General features: G+C 32.2%; 2 protein-coding genes across 2 annotated transcripts; both read right to left on the reverse strand.

Annotated features, from left to right (window-relative positions):
* Nucleotides 1–580: 580 nt before the first annotated feature.
* Nucleotides 581–3,450, reverse strand: LOC122604026 (protein SODIUM POTASSIUM ROOT DEFECTIVE 2). Its single transcript, XM_043776912.1, has 3 exons — nt 2,735–3,450; nt 1,128–1,203; nt 581–945 (listed from the first exon to the last, which is right to left on the reverse strand). Exons 1-3 carry the CDS (start codon nt 3,359–3,361, stop codon nt 746–748), a joined length of 903 nt encoding a protein of 300 aa, XP_043632847.1. The 5' UTR covers nt 3,362–3,450; the 3' UTR covers nt 581–745.
* A 2,866-nt stretch (nt 3,451–6,316) lies between these two features.
* On the reverse strand, nt 6,317–12,942 carry LOC122603080 (UDP-glucuronic acid decarboxylase 1). The gene is made up of 7 exons (XM_043775692.1): nt 12,182–12,942; nt 10,999–11,146; nt 10,831–10,910; nt 7,716–7,799; nt 7,518–7,592; nt 7,177–7,269; nt 6,317–6,785 (listed from the first exon to the last, which is right to left on the reverse strand). Exons 1-7 carry the CDS (start codon nt 12,809–12,811, stop codon nt 6,576–6,578), a joined length of 1,320 nt encoding a protein of 439 aa, XP_043631627.1. The 5' UTR covers nt 12,812–12,942; the 3' UTR covers nt 6,317–6,575.
* Nucleotides 12,943–17,647: the final 4,705 nt, after the last annotated feature.

The raw sequence follows: 17,647 nt of genomic DNA on the forward strand, positions 1-17,647 counted from the left end.
TTTATAAATTTTCAAGTAAAATAAATGATAAATCGATCTTGATTCTGTTCCTTCTAAACATAAGAGTTATTCAAGTGCGAGACATCCAAATTCCAAAGGCCATTATTGAAGTGGATACTCAATGGCTTCAATTATAAGAATATCTTCGGTATAAAACTCACATATAACAAAAATAAAGAATAAGGTTTTATATTGAGTCGGATTTCTCTGACTTATAGTGAGTTTTCCTAGTTAGGTAGTCTTCATTTCATATATTCGAGAAATAAAAAGATGGACTAGTGGTCAATGAGTAACCCAACTAAGTACTAACATTTATAAAAAGGTCGTGATATTAATACAATGGAATTTAGCCATCTTCAATAATTGTATAAATTGTAATGCACATAATATAATTGAATGATGCAGATTTTATAGTAGATGTCTAATTTTTATTTTAGGAATATCATTTCTCTTATAAAAAAAGAAAAACATAACATTATTCTTATCCTAATTTAAGTATCTAACTTTGGTGATTGTAAAAACAAACTTTTTGGGAAGAACAATTTCAATGTAGTGTAGTGTTACTGTCACATGTCTTTGGTTTATGACAATTGCAATTCATTTTACTTATTTTTAATCACAAAATACCCAAAAGTTGTGTACCCTCACCTAAATCACAAATCATGTCCACGACATAGTGAAAATGAACCAAATAATAAACAATAATCCAAGATTAAGACCACCCTACACTATCTCCTAATAAATTTCATGCAATAAGTCCTAATTGTTTCTTGATCTCGGAAAAACTCGAGTCCATATGAGGGACCGTTGAAGATGAGATCGTTGTCGGTGTCAATAACTTTGCATTCTTGACCTTTGATATGCTTGCTAGTACCGCTAGAGGTGTTATATTGCCGACTACTGTTACCTTCTTGGCCATGAAGTCTATGTTGAAAGATGTTACTCCTGCATAGAAAAAAATGTTCATTTTCATCATTCTAATATATTAATAATCTTGAAAATATATTCATAGAATGATTTAAGTTGCATAGATCGTGAAACATATGATATGTGTAATGACTCATATGGATAACACATATGGAAAACCATTTAAAAGAGTGCCTGATAATAAAAATGCATATACATACCTTCCATTTTAGATATATGTTTCCTCATTTTCTTTTCACAGCCTTTGCAGTGCAATGACACTCTCAACACAACCACCTGCAACCAATTACACAATTCAATTATTACCACCATATGTTTTAAAATACAGATTTCAGTACAACTTTTTTGATATAATAATGTGAAAGAAAGAACAAATGAAGGCTTTTTTAAAGGTGTCAATACATAAAATAACTCAAATGGTAAAAGTATAAACTGTAAAGTGATGACGTTTTAGGACATGTATATCTGGCTTATCATCTGTTATGAAATTTAATTAACTGCTATTACTAATCACCTTTATCTTATATTTAGAACTTAGAAAAAGTAATTAACAATAAAATTTATAGGAAAATATCAATCAACTCAACTCACATGTCTAAAAGCCAACTTAAAACTTTAAGTATTTGACACGTGAATTCTACTAATTCTCTTTTCTAATCTTATTTTTGATTCTTTCGTATATTATCATTCTATGGTTAGGTTGATTTTTAAATATATGAATTATGTTGATTTATCATTATGATATATGTATATTTTTCTCAAAAGGGTGAAATAGTAGTTAGCGATCGAGTACTCAAAGCGACATTCAAACGAACAGTATACGTACAAACCCCGATCCACGATCCCGAATTCACACATATATCAGTGACATATAGTTTAATTATACTCGTATTAGAATTCATCCTCCTCTTATTGTTAATATATATATATATATATATATATATATATGAGAGTGATAACAAATCTAAACCACACATTCTCTATCTCTTTCTCTCTTTTTAATTAAATAATAAAGTTCACCAAAATCATTCAAAATGCTTTATCTCACAAACCGTAAATCGTTAGACGAAACAAAAAGCATGGGTAGTCTTAAAATTTCGTCCTCATTCATTAGAGATCCAATTCGATATACTTTTGACGAATTTTTAATTTTCGTTTTCTTTTTGTTACTTACACATAACTTACACATGTGTAGGTTGAACAAAAATTATGATTCGGAACGAGCTTCGCCCTTAAGGATATTCATAAACCAAAGGTAGTGGGGGTGATAGGTCATTGAGGGTGATAGGTCAAAGGGTGATAGGTCATAGGGGGTGACCGGTGATGGGTGATCTACCTAACAGGCTCCGCCCTTAGCCGCTAGGCTCTGCCCTTGGCCACCATGGCTCCGACATGGATTGACGGACTCCACCCTTAACCTTCATTGTTGTGTACATAAGTTCATTTACTAATTTACATGTGAAAACAATGATTCTACAAATGTGTAGGTACATAAGTATAAGAGGAAAAAAAAAAGAAAATTAAAAAGTCATCAAAATATATCGAATTGGATCTCTAATGAAAGAGGATGAAATTTTAAGACTACCCATGCTTTTTGTTTCGTCTAACGATTTACGGTTTGTGAGATAAAACATTTTGAATGATTTAAGTGAATTTTATTATTTAATTGAAGAGGGGGAAAGAGAGAAAAAATGTGTGATCCAGAATGGTTATTGAGTTTTTTTTATTTGTGGATTTTAAATAACCGTTCATATATATATATATAGACGAATATATAATGGAAATCATTAGTGTATGATGTAAAAACCTGTTGATCAGACGATATTGAGGAAGAAGATCGTGGGAGCGATTTCACTGGAGAAGGAGAAGAAGTAGCTGGAATATTCCCATCATCTTTCTTCCTAAAAGACTTTTCACCATCATATATTTCTATTTTTTGGGGCAGGGGTTGGGGCAGAGCCGGTGAATTTGAAACTTGTTTCACTAGTAGTGGATCAAACTGATCAGACAAAGCCTTATCAGCCAACAAAAACCGCGAAGAAGTCGCAGGACTAATAAAATCACCAGGCCTAGTACATCCCCATCCAAGCAACACACTTCCTGGTTTTTTTACAACATGGCTATTTTTATTTATAATAACTTGTTGGTCGCTATTTTCGTCCGCAAATGTGATGTTTTTGCACTTTTGGTCCTGCTTATTTTCTTTAAGTTGTCTAGTCTTGTTTTTGTTCTTGTTGTTATGAGTGTTGGAAGTAGGAGGGATAATTGGTAAGGTTTTTGTGAGTCGTTTTTCGTCTTGGATGATGGGGTTGTGGCGGTCAATTGCTCGGCCGCCATTATTATTGGGGGAAGAAGGATGGTGGTGATCAATGTCGGAATTATTCATGGTGGTGATGGCAGCTTGTGAAGCACAGAATATATCTATAGTTTTCATTGTGAGTTAGAGTTGAGTTTTGTTTTGGTGTTGTAGTGTTGTTTTACAACTAATGATAATAAGTGGTGCTGGTGGTGCTTTTGAGCTATAGAATCTGTTTAGAAAAACATGCACACTTGACCGTTTTTTAAACAATTTCCAATATTTCTTTTTATCTTAAAAGTATGAAATTATATTTTTTTTTTTATATTTTGAAACTACAACAAATCAGTTGTCATATTTTTAAAGGTAGTAACGGATAAATATTTAATATCCACACGGGGTGCACCCACGCTGGTTTGCTTCCTGGCAAACTCTAACACTGTATTGTTTAGTTTAATTAAGTGTGGAGAGGGGAGGAGGGGATAGGAGAGTGAAAACTATAAAATTAATTCTTAACATTTTTTTAAGTGTGGAAAGGAGATGAGTGGAGAGGATAAAATCCTTCTTTAAGATTTTTTAAGTGTGGAAAGGAAAGGAGTGGAGAGAAGAAGAGAGGAAAGTGTAGTTGTTTTTGTTTCCGAGACTTTTTCTCTCATTTTTGAGGTGATTAAGAAGGAAAATTTCCTCTCCCTTCTCCTTTCTTCTCCACTCTTAAGCCAACTAAACAATACAGTGTAAGAGATTTGCTCCTTATGTGTTAGATAGGTATACGTTGCTAAGATACCTTTACCACATTTGCATGTAACATAATTCAAAGATGAAACCCAAAAAGGAAACAACGTTGTGAAAAATCCTATGACCATTAGACTAACACCCTAATGGCAATTCAGATGTCATATATTAAAAATCTCAATATGCAATAAAAATGTACTTTAAAATAAATTAATATATGAACAAGATGTCCTTGGACTGTATCCAAATTTTGTATTTAAGGTAAATGATGAATTAGTTAAACTGAATTATACGGAGTAAACTAATAAATTTAAAAAAAATATCAGTCCATTGAACATGTATTCAGAAGCACAGTCCAGAGATCAGGTGGCTTGGGTGGCTAGCATTTAGAGAGAAAACAAAAATCTATAACGGTTGATTTCTCATGTTAAAAGAAAAAGTAGTATTTAATTTAGTAGTTGGGATTACCTTAGGGATATATATTTCGATTTTTAAGAAATGTTATATTAGGAGATCAATTATGGTTCTAATAAGAATCGCTATATATGTTGTAATTTGATAGTTCTAGCAATTTGCTAGTTAAGTAATGAAATTATATTTGTTGGCCGTTAAAAAAAAATGTGAGAAAATGTGAGACCAGCTCATTTTTTGTATTGCACAAATTAACATTATATACAAAATTACAGGATATATACCATCGTATGGATAAGATAATATGTACACAAAAATCTTTTAACTATACAAAATCTAGGTTTGTATATTATGTAGTATGCTATGATTAAAGACTTTACAGCTCATAAAGTCAAAATGAGGTATGTTGTGTAAACTTGTTACACCTCACGACATTTCTATAGAAGGACCAATGGGCAGTTATATTTTAGTTTTCGTTCCTCCAAGTGTCGTCGCATATTTTATCAATTGATGATCAAAGACATTATTATGGAATCAAAGTAACATCATATGGACAAAGAATTTATAACATCTTTGAAATGTAACATCGGTATGGGACCAGGCCCATTATGTTTTCACCATCGAAGTAGGTAACAAAACTGCAGGGTGACTTCACTAACATTTTGACACTATGACAAATGTGGTATATATATGTGTGTCTGTCTATTGTGTCTTTATCTTCACTTTAATGTTGAGTGATTATATCCATTGTTACACTAAATTTAGATACATGACCTATTAAGATGCTCTCTAACTATGGTGTATAGAAATTATTACGAGTATTACTTTTAAGTCATTCAATAAAAATGCTCGTATCGACTAGTATCAATGGTCCATTTTGGTTAATTAGGATGGCTATTGTAATGGGTAGGTAAGTTGAGTGTATCTATATATATTGGAGATGATGACTAGATGAGATATATATGACCAAAGTCCAAATATGTGGTTATGGGGCGGCCCCATTCATTAACTTTGTACCATCACATGAATGATGGCAGTAAAAAGTTGTAACATGTGCATCAACACTTGTACATAATGGGAGTACCCTGATTGGTCTCAGTGACTACCATGAGGGGAGTGGCAGAATGTGTCTATTTTTATCTCTGCATTTTTTTTGCATGCCCTACACAATTAAGGTTATTGCCTTATTTCAGTACCTATCTTCATTTTGATACATTTGAAGGAAGGAAATTAAAGTTCATTTTGGTCATTTTTATTTTCATAATAATCATAACATGCAAGTTAAAGATAATGATCGTCATTGATCATAGGAACTTAACCTATGTATCTTCAATGATCACGTGATAAAAAACATTGTTATGATCATGACTCGTAGCGAGCCGCAACGAAACAATCCACTAGTAACGGCAATACTCGATCATTTTGTCAAAGAATAAAAAGTTAAGAGCATTTAGAATAGAAGAATAAAGGCAACAATAGAATATGGAATTGTATTCCAATGGAACAAATGCTTTTACAAGAGGGTGGGGTACACAAAGCCACTTTTGCACAATTTGCAATCATCTTTGAATCAGATGCCTCTACTTACCAAAAATTCAACGTATTCATTTCTGTCTTTTAGGGCTCAATTGTTGCTTTCTCCCTTTTTCTCATTATCCCTACAAAATATCTAATGGATTTTATATAGAAAGCTTCCAACCTAACAAAAGGCGCAACCCATTTGACACACCTTTGGTATAGCCAGAAAGGTGCTACTCCGTATTTTCTTATTTGTTGTACGAGTAATTTAATTTCACTTGTAAGTATCTTGTAAACTGTCAGGCGTTCGGCCACCCTAAACCAAGCTTCCCCACTGCTTACAGGTTGCTTCAAAGCTTACAGGCTCTAAATCGAGGAATCCTATAGCCACAAAAAGTAACTACACTGTAGCAGTTCTTAAAACATCAATAATAAAAGAAAGAAAGTTCTTAAAAATAAAACAAAATCTTAATGATACATCAAAATATATATTACACTAATACAACATGCTCTTTAAAGGGTTCAACTCAATAACACCTTTATAACTCCTCTACATGCAGGAGTTACCATTGAATCACAGTGGGGTTTTTGTTAAGTGGGAAAAAGGAAATTCAAAAAACAAATATCAAAGAATTAAACACCATACAGGTATAGGTGGCTGAATATATACATGTATTTGGTATCTGTCATCTCACTTGTTGCCTTTGCCCTCATCTTCATTTAAGATACGTTTTCTGAAATCAGCCGCCATCCGTGGCAAACCCTCACGGAGTGTAATTTTGGGCTCCCAGTTAAGCAAACTTTTTGCCTTGCTAATATCCGGTTTCCTCTTCTGAGGATCATCTGCAGTGTTATCTTTGAACTCTATAGTAGCACTTGGGTCAATTGTTTCTTTCACCACCTAAAATCAAAGTTACAGTCTGATTAGTTCAACTACTGGTGAATAAATGGACGGGCCAAGCAGTTCAGGTAATGGTTCACAAAGAGTAAGTTTTGTACAAGTGGAAACGGGCGAGATTGGTCTGAAACACTCATCTAATAACATTAAAATATATAATATGAATAAGAAAAGAATTCAGATGTTTTATGCATTATAATCACAATGTGGACGATTTTTACCAGTTTACCCATGTCGCTTAAGAGTTATTTTTTACCCACTTTACCTGTTGGAAATAACACATATCCCAAAATCGATCGATTTTTAAGTTAAATGAACTGAAACTATCACCTCAGAAATAACATAAAATAAAGTAGAAAAATGAACGAGATGGAGCAGACATTAAAAGACAAACCTGAGCAAGTTCTAGCATGGTGAATTCTCCTGGATTGCCCAGGTTAAACGGTCCAATGTGCTCACCTTCCATTAGTGCCATGAGTCCATCAACCTGAAATCAAGGTTAGATTGTCAGTTACTGGCTTTACTTCATTAGAAAATATAAAGACCACTCCTTGTTGATCTGATTTTTAAAAGCACTGGTCTAATCATACTACATTTAGAACTCAGAACTCCATCAGTTCCAAATATAAATGAGACTCATTTAAATCATTAGAACATGAACATATTTTAACCTTGTTAGGCTAATGTGCATAAAAGTTTCATCTATAATGGCTATATTCCTTTAAAATATCATACCAAGTCAGAGACATATTGGAAACTTCGTGTTTGTTTTCCATCACCATAAACTGTCATTGGTTGTTTACGAATGGCCTGCAGAGTAGATTTATCTCAGTAATAAATTTTTACAAATGAGAAATTGTGATAAGAAAAAAAAAAGATCACATATCATTGATCAAAGACTAAGGAAATAGTAGAAAGAAAGTTAAGTTTTACCTGTGCAACAAAGTTGCTAACAACACGACCATCATCCAAACACATCCTAGGACCATACGTGTTAAAGATACGTGCAATTCGGACCTGAAGGGTAAATATGTAAGCAATAGTTGTCACATTTCATGCTGCTACACTGATAAGATAACTATATAAGTTGTTTACAATGTGCATATCATATGGATATTTTACTCATCAATTTGGAGAAATATTTTGGAATTTAATGTTGCTTTGGATAGCATCATGATTGATAGAGAATCAATTGACAACTCTGAAGGAATGACAAATATTTCTTAATTATATACAACCTAAATATAAAAAAAATCCCCCTGACTTCCACCAAATTATTATTTGATTCCACTAGAACAGTTAATCTAAATCTATATTTTAAGCACATACACTTGCAATTTTCTTCACCTAAATTTGCTAGAAGATGTCAAACACATGGAATACTTTGAGTTAACAATGACAATTTATTTGGACACCCTAGATGAGGCTTAACCAGTCATAGTTACTTTTCTGCTTTCTTCTTCGTTTCTAACAATGATTCTTATCCCCTATGTGCCATAGGCATTACATATCAACTTATTGCGATTCAAAAAATTATTTGGATCCAAAAGTCAATCAAGAAACCAACGTAAAGAAATGTTTATTATATCCTTTATGAACATTTAAAATATGTGGCACAAAAATTGAAACCTTGTTTAGAAAGGGTGCCCCTACATAGTAATGTTCCACATTGTTTCTGGAAGATGCTTTTCTCGTAATAAATATTTTATGAATCACATACATACAATTTTAAAATACGGATGCTTATCATGTAGTTTCCCTAGTGTCCCGTAAGTTTCTGCAGTAAATTATAAAATATTTAGTTGCATATGACCACTTTTTGGTGGCACCAGACACGAAATTTACCTTTTGTTGGTAACTCTAGGTCTTAGAAAAAATGTTTAGTGAATAATTAATTTTTTCTCTCTGCCAAGGTCAACTTCTTAGATGCTGGTTTCTTGCATCTTTGGCATAGCAACAATATTGACATAATTACCTCCCAGGTACCAGCTTTTAAGTATCATGGGGACATAAATGATGATAAAGGTTTTTTGAGGTGCTCTCCATGAATCATTCAATCCCATGTTTCAAGTCATCAACATAGGCTCTATAAAACTTACAGCGGCAACAAGATTACAAGTTTTGATGTCATCTGATTTTCTTTACATTAAACAACAGAGGATCATTGTGATAAGTTGATGAAATCATCATTTGTGAATACCATCAAAAAAGAATTACAGCACTAGATTTTTTTTCAGTAAAGATTGGCTCTGATGAAAGGCCTAAGAGATTTTAAGGTGGTAAGTACCTACAAGTGTATTTTTCCTGTGTAGAAGAAAATACGTCCTAGATATCCAAATAAGGTGGCATGTAGCATCTTTAGAATTGAGATCATGTTAACCATATGAATGGTCTTAATGTCAAGCTTAACACAAGTAATAATCACACTACTCATTTGCCAGGTCTACAATGGATTGGTAGTTGATGTACGAAAGTCTGTTTGCCGAAGACCTGTTGGGTGCAAAAACCCTCAGCAACTTTTTGGTTGAGGCATAGGTATCATCTTAAAATTTGGAGCTAGTCTACTTTTGTAATACATCTTCATAACAATATGCTCTTTGTACAGTGGCCATCACACTCGCACTCCTGTTCTTGAAGTTTTGAGGTTGCTGGCCTTGTAATGTTTGGTACTTGTGATTAATAATATAGCTTTATGCTTTACAAAGAAAAAACATCAAACTACTCATTTCTTTGTAAAACGAAGTTGTTACACATTTACAATATTTGGACATTTTGTGATGAACCAAGTCTATTTGGTAATTTGCCACTTCATTCTATAAAAGGTAGTGTACACTTAGAAAGGTGCTTCCCGTTATGTGGCAATCGGGGTATGTACAGGATATCAAGTTGTAGACATCTTTTCAAAGTCTAGATTAGGATCATACGTTAGTTATAAGCTAGGATGCACGGGGACGCCTGTTTGGTCGGGGTACCCGTCCCAGGGACGTTTGGGGGACGGGGACGGCTAGGATTCGCCCTGGGGACTTTTCGGATTTGGGGGACGGCACGGGAAGGGTGCTGGGGACGTTTAGGGGGAATTTGGGGACGTTTCCTAGCCCATTTAGGATTTAAAGTTTGTATTCTAACCGGCCCATGTAAAACCTAAACCCCATTAGATGAACCGGAATTTGGGGACGTTTCCTAGCCCATTTAGGACGTTTCCTAGAGTTTGCTGATCTCTCATTAGATGAACCGGAATATGAAAAGGATTTGTCGATTTGATTGTTGATAATTAATTATTTTTTGGAACATGTAGTATGCTTTGAATTTACACTTTACATCAATATCTATCTATTTTTGAGTTTTTTTTAATATATTTTTTATTTATATATTTTATTATATTGCCGTATCCTTGCCGTCCCCGTATCTTGATTTTTTAATTTTTGCCGTTTCCCGTACCCGTATCGTCCCCGTACCCCTTCGCCGTACCCGTCTCGGTGCAACCTAGGTTATAAGAGTATTCCGACCTAAGAAGGGTGTTACAAGAATCCTGAAGCTTTTATGTTCAGAAAAATCCATGTGGTTACTGATCTTATGTAACTAGTGAAATTCATGTAGTTCATCTTCTTAAATACATAAAAGCTACTCTTAGGGCCCATCCGGTGGATTTTTCTTCTTGATGGCATTCTAATACCAGTTACTTTCTCATAACGTTTCTCTATATCTACTTATGGTTATGCTTATTGGTTTATGATTCTTGTATCTAATATAAGACATTTCTTCCCACATGACAAAATATTATGAGAGGTATAGTCGCATAGCTTTACTTTGTTTCAGAAAGCAACTTGAAAGTTTATCTCGTTCCAACTTTAACTCAATATAGTGGTAAGCAAAGGCAGCATGGTCCTAAAACTTTACCTCATTAGCAAGAAATGTCTTATAATTCAATAAAACTTTACCTTATAATTCGATAATGTAGCAAGAAAGGGCAGCATGAGTCTATGCATATATTTTTTATGAACTATTTTTGCAAGTAGTCTACGGTTCTCGCTAGAATGTAATAACTTACCTCTACACCATCACCTCGATGATAATCCATAGTCAAGGTTTCAGCTGTCCTTTTCCCTTCATCATAGCAGCTCCTAACACCTACATAAGTATAAACTAAATTGTAACCAACAAACAGAAATGCCAAAAAAAAAGGTAAAACCAAACAAACTATAAGTAAACAGCCCACCAATTGGATTCACATGACCCCAATATGTCTCCTTTTGTGGATGCTCGAGAGGATCTCCATAAACCTCGCTGGTACTTGTAAGCAAAAATCTTGCCCCAATTCTCTTGGCAAGTCCCAGCATGTTTAAGGTGCCCATCACATTGGTCTTGTAATCAAACTAGTTAAGGACTTCCAAATACATATTTAACTCAAATCTCACATAGTAAATCATACCCAACATCAAACAAAAAACCATCTGAAGCCAAGATACAGCTACTAATAGCCTACACACCTTAGCACCAATATGTAGAAACTTAAAATACATAATAAAGAAAAAAATTATCATTTTACTCAAATGTATATCGCAACATGTAGTTACATACAGACAGATGTTCAACTTTGGAATTTATGAGTTCTAAAATTCACATGGCAGCGATGACAAATTTTCTCCAGATTTGTGACCCACTAAATCATTAAATGCTACTTATAGAATAAAAAGCCATGTTCATCTTAGGTATATATAATGACAAAAATCATACTAAATGCACATTCAGAAAACTTAATGTCAAAGCAAAAATCCATTTACAGTGCTACTTGAAGATTTATAAGGATACCCAATTTGATGATCATCGAAGAGACGACAAAACGATTAATTTAAGCACCCCAAACATATTAATGCATTAAATAAGTGTCAAGAACCCTGCTTTTGTTGTCTGCATATAAATGTGAGCATGGCTTCTAGTTTTAAACAAGTTTAGCACCAAATTGTGTCCAACTTTACGCTTTGCTGTAATGTGTATCAAATTTCATATATTGCTCCTGTATGCATATGACCTCTTAAAGCCTGTGACTTGGCATCGATTTCAATGACATGGCAACTTATATGGCTGCAATGTCATCAAAAGTATAGGTCACCTAATGAACAGGTAGCCGGACACATACAACAATAATTGACCAAACGTTTGACACACACAATAGACGGTCTGGAAGCTGAATACATAAGATAGCAAAACGCGGAAAAATGGATACTTTCTGGTGCACTTGGCCTTTCTAAAACTATAGTTTGCAAACTACCTATAACTTAATTAGAATACATATAACAGTACAACACATCACATATATACACATACCAATGCAAAGAAGTTCAATTTCGATTTCGACAACAATAAGAAGCTAAAAAAAAGGCGTAAAAAGCGAAGGATATAATAGTCTTGACAGGATTATACTTGTAATGAACAGGGGAAGCAGGACAAGCCAAATGATAAATCTGATCAACTTCCAACAAAATAGGTTCAACAACATCATGTCTAATTAACTCAAACCTCGGATTCCCAAAATGATGTTCAACATTCTGTTTTCTTCCAGTAAAAAAATTATCAATAACGATGACGTCATCACCTCTAGCAATCAGCTTATCAACTAAATGACTACCCACAAACCCTGAACCACCAGTCACAACCACCCTCCATCTTTTCCGGCCAATACCCACCGGAATCCGGCCAACCCCACCACTCTCCGGGCGATAAAGATTGGAACTTTGAACTGATCTGGGTAGTGGCATTTTCGTAATTTCGGTGATTCTATCATTTTCTGAGATAGTAATTGTGGGTATTGTTGGTTTGATGATAACAATTGTGGATCCAATCAAGATTCCTATCAGGATGAATAAAAAGCGTTGTTCTTTGAAGATGTAGTTGATGGATCTTGAAAAGATTTTAGGTGATGATGACTGGGAGTGTTTAAGAGATTTAGGTGAGTAAGCAGTAGTAGTGGGTGGTGATTCTTCATCTCTTCTTGTTGATTGTTTGTGTAATTGTTTCATGTGGTTCATCATGGGTTTTTTTTATGACTTATGAGTAAGTGAAGAACTTGATAATTGATATGGATCTTAAGTCAGAAATTAGGTGGACAATTGGACATGCAAGTGTTGTGTGCTTGTGTGTTCAGGATCTGCAGCAAAAATACATACTGAATTGCACTTTTTATTTTTATTGATTTTATATTTATTTGTTTACTTAAATACCAGATTGTTATCCGCGCAATACAATGGCGTTAACGACGACAATAATGATGTAGTTATTAACGTAAAAGTAATTTCATTGCGGTTGGAGATGTGATGAATTGTTGCGTGGGATATGAAAGGGTGGAGGAGGAGGACGACGAATTTTGAGTTAGGGTGTTTGTTATTTGTTTCTGCGTGACGGATAGATAGATGTTGAATTTTTTTAGGGACATTTTAGTCACAGTCTATAAAATAGAAATAAGGATGCATGAAGATGGAGGGTAAATGTGTCATTTCAGATTCTTAAAATTAAAGAGGAGATAGAGAATTTATTTTATAAAGAAATATAGATATAGAGATATAATTCACATTGTTTCAAAAACTCTCAAAGTCGAACTGGTACTTGCTACAACGTAGGTTAAGTCGACCCAAGTTGACCTACATTTTGAATACTCTCCGCCTTGGTCATTTTGACCCTTGGGTAATTTCCGCATATGCCTGAGTACTCCATAATCGATCGACTTATAAATATCTGAAATTTTAAGTCAAATTTTGTTCTTTTGTTGTTTTTTTTCATTGAGTTTTTTTGTTTATGCCTTAAAATTATCTACGAGTAAAAGGTAAAAGAAAATACTAAATGCAATCTTTAAGACCGCACTCAACGTATATAAAAAAAACTAGTCCTAATACCCGTACGATGTACGGTAGCTATATAGATTGTATAATAAATAAACTCGAATATGCCACATACATGATTCGTGAGTACGAAATAAATTGTCGTTAAAAATAAACCGATCATTGAAGCTAAATTTTAATAAACAGATAAATATAATATATGTTTAGCTAGAGTTTTGGATTTACCTTAAAATTTATACAATCACATCAAAATCGGAACTTGTAAGCATATTGGATGACGACAAATAGCCTTGTGATTTTGAATCGTAAACTCAAATTTTTTAACTCTTCGTGCTAATAACTTATTATTATAAGTAATATAAGCAATATGAGTTGAAGAATTGGGAAAGAAAAAATTAATAATAAAAACGATCAATCAAATAAGGTTATACTAAAATTTGTATTTATAAGCCAATAGGTAGAGTTTAGTTCTTGGCCTAATAAGAAAATTGAATCTATATACGTAGAACTAAAAAAAAACTAATTTAATAAAATAAATAGATTATGACACGTGTCCATCAAGGATTACGTCATGTGTCATTTAAAGATAGTCATAAATTTTTTGACTCATTGATATTATCGTGCATAAAATAGTTATTTATATATTATACAATTAAAGAGGTTAGTTTTTAATATAAAAAATATAACTCAATGATTCCTAAAATAAATAAAGCCAACTTGGATATTACATTAATATTAAGATGATGCATTATTATATTTTTATAGAAACAAAAAAAATTAACAATACAAATCAATGAAGATGATGGAAAAAAAAATTGTACCTGAAACTTACGACATGAATTTGTAATGAAGTTTGACCGAAAACTAATTTTGAATGAAACATTACTATTCGTATATGAAGATAATTTTTAAAAGGTTTTATTGATAAAAAAAATTTTATGCTTTAGAGATAAGGATATCTTTTAAATATCATCATATTGGATAAATATACGGATACCTTATACAAAATAATTTTTAGTTTAAATATATGAATAGAATAAGGAAATCGTTGGATTGTTCTTTTTTAAATAAATTTGATTAAAAAGACACTTGTCGTTTTAATATAATGTCATGTGTCGATTAAGAAAAGCTACAATCTTGTTTTAGTTTATTGGTAGATTGTATAATTGATATTAAAAGTCCAATCTGTATATTATAATAAGTGCATAATTATCAAGTGCACCTTAATTGAGGCTTTAAAATGGGTTTAACAAAACCTAAAACATTTAAAATGTGTTTAACAAAACTTAAAAATATTTTTGCTTCGGATGTTATATTTAAGATCTTTCATTAATTCCACAACTACATTAATACATTAAGGTATTGTTATTTGCTTAATATAAACAATATTACCCAATAAATTAATGTTAAAAAAAAAATCCAATAAATAACTTTTAAGTTAAGAAAAAATATATTTGCGGTAACACATGGAGACATTTCCACATATATTTTTCCCGTTTAAAGTAAATATATAGAAGGAAAAGAAAAATTATTTATACAATATATTTTGTTTTCTAAAAAATAAAAGGCAGCTTGTTTTATACTGTACTTAAAAAAAAGTCAAAATCAACACAATATCTTCATATTTGAACAGTTTGGGCTTCTCCAGTGAAATGAAAATAAATACAATGATTCGGAAGCGGCGGCCCATTGGCGATGCCCATGGGCCATGGATATGCTGGCTTCTAAAGTTCTAAGCCCTGTTCTATAACTTAAAAACCAAGGCAAGACAAAAGTCAATCTTAAATCAAATTTTTATTATTAAATAAGGCCTGTCGAATGTCGTCCTATTTAAGCTACACGTGCTATATTATATCATTTACGGACGTGTAAAGGCGCAAGATATTCTCATTTTGATTATTACTATGGACATGTTTCTTGACAATGTTATATTGACGTACGTAAAGGTTTGATAGGGTGTAAAACAAACGATACTTTGTAATAATATAGCAAATGACAGATATGCTTATGTATGTATTTGTATCATAAAATATCAAAAAGCAAATTAAGTAATTAAGCTGAATAATAATAAAATAAAAAAGCATATTAAAGGAAAGAGGTCCAGGTATGTATATAGATTATAGACTTATCCAATTTGGATTATAAAATACTTTGAAATCTAAGAAGTCCAGACTAAGTTAATTAAAGATTTCGTACTCCTATATATATGAGTATATAATATGAATATGAATATGAATATGAAAGTCGTCATATGAATTATCATAGTTAAAATAGTTGACTTATTATGAGGTTACGGATTTGGACTAATCAATCATATTATGTGTGTGGTTTTAGTCGCCAATATTATTGTCACCGTGTGCTTTTTTGAGACCATGTACCTCTTACTGTCATTCCTTTTATCCAGCTTAGCTAGCTTCAATATGCTTTCTTCACTTGTTGGTTAATTCAACAATTATTATAATTATAATTATGAAGCACATTACTCAAGTTTAATTAAGTAACTTTGTTCAACTGGAACATCATTTTTCAATACCAGATTATTCGATTCATAGAAAACTTATTAAATATTATGATAGTCTAAAAATTTTATAGTAGTTTTTAACAAGCGATATGATATTTGATGATAGTATCACGCTTTTTACCCACAAAATAAGAAATATATATGTTTATCCAGAATGATAATATGTGATCTATTGTTGACATTTTCTAATACATACTAAATAATCGAATATATATATATATATAAAAGGTGCAGTGGGAATATACATAGATCTCATACACACGTATAAGTTATAATGAGTTTTAATAAATAGTCAAGTTGTATGTAAATGGTCATTTAAAATGCGTATAGTAATGAGATAATTTGACGATGAATTTGAAAAATAGAGGACATAGTTCACACATAATTGGAAAGAAAAGTGGGCTTAATGAAACTCAAAGTGAAGATAAGGCAGCTAGCTATACGCGAGTAAGCGACCTGATCTGTCGTCTTATGACTCGTCCTTCCGGAAGGCCACTTAACATATATCATCAACATATATTTACTAGTACTAAGATGTATGAATCGACTATAAAATCAATTTAAAATAATTTTAGCATTGTCATCGCATGTGTTTGGTTTCTCTAGTTATAACCTAATACATATATCATAACCGTTTATCATATAAAAGTGAATCAATCTTGCACTAAATAGCTCATGATTATACGGTGTATGTGTAGGGAAACAAAAATCCGTTAGATACTAAAAAACACAATATAACCATTACTTTACTTTATTAGTATAAGTTTGCCACGTATTTTCTAATAAATGGTTTATATAATTTTAGACTCTCACTATACATACAGAACTTTTTAGGTGATAGCATGAAAACATGCAAAGTGGAACGCAAATTGTGTTGATGATCCGATTACATATTAATTCTATATATTTATATTTCATTATAAATATAGTTGTATTCAAATAAGGAAAATTAGCTTATCGATTGTATAAGATTTTATTAATTAAGATTTTTTTTAAAAAATAATGACTAAAAGGACACTTGTTGTTTTAATACAACGCCATGTATTGTTTAAAGGAGACTACAATCATGTTTTAGTTTGTTGGTAGATTTTTTGATTTGATTTACTTTTTCTAATAATTTGTCCTCTGATGACTATAAATCTATAATATAAGGTTGATGATCCATAATGCACATTTGTTAAAGAATTTCCTTCCCATTTTATCCCTAAAATTTACTATTAATTATGCATATTAAATCACGGGTGTCAGAGTAAGACTATGAGGAGTGAAGGGTTATGGGAATGCCCCTCCTCCACTTCATGGTTGACACATGTCCCTTACCAATTATAAGGGGAATTCCTCCCATTCCCTTGTGGTGGAGGAATGCCCTTTATAGGCATTTTTTTTTTATAATTAATTGTTATATGTATATCTCTATATTATATATATTTTATTTATAACTAATTATACATAAATTTAATTTATAAAAGTTAATTTAATTAAAACGTCTATAACTAATTATACATTTTCGG

This window comes from Erigeron canadensis, chromosome 6 (assembly GCF_010389155.1).
Source record: "Erigeron canadensis isolate Cc75 chromosome 6, C_canadensis_v1, whole genome shotgun sequence".
NCBI classification, from domain to species: Eukaryota; Viridiplantae; Streptophyta; class Magnoliopsida; order Asterales; family Asteraceae; genus Erigeron; species Erigeron canadensis.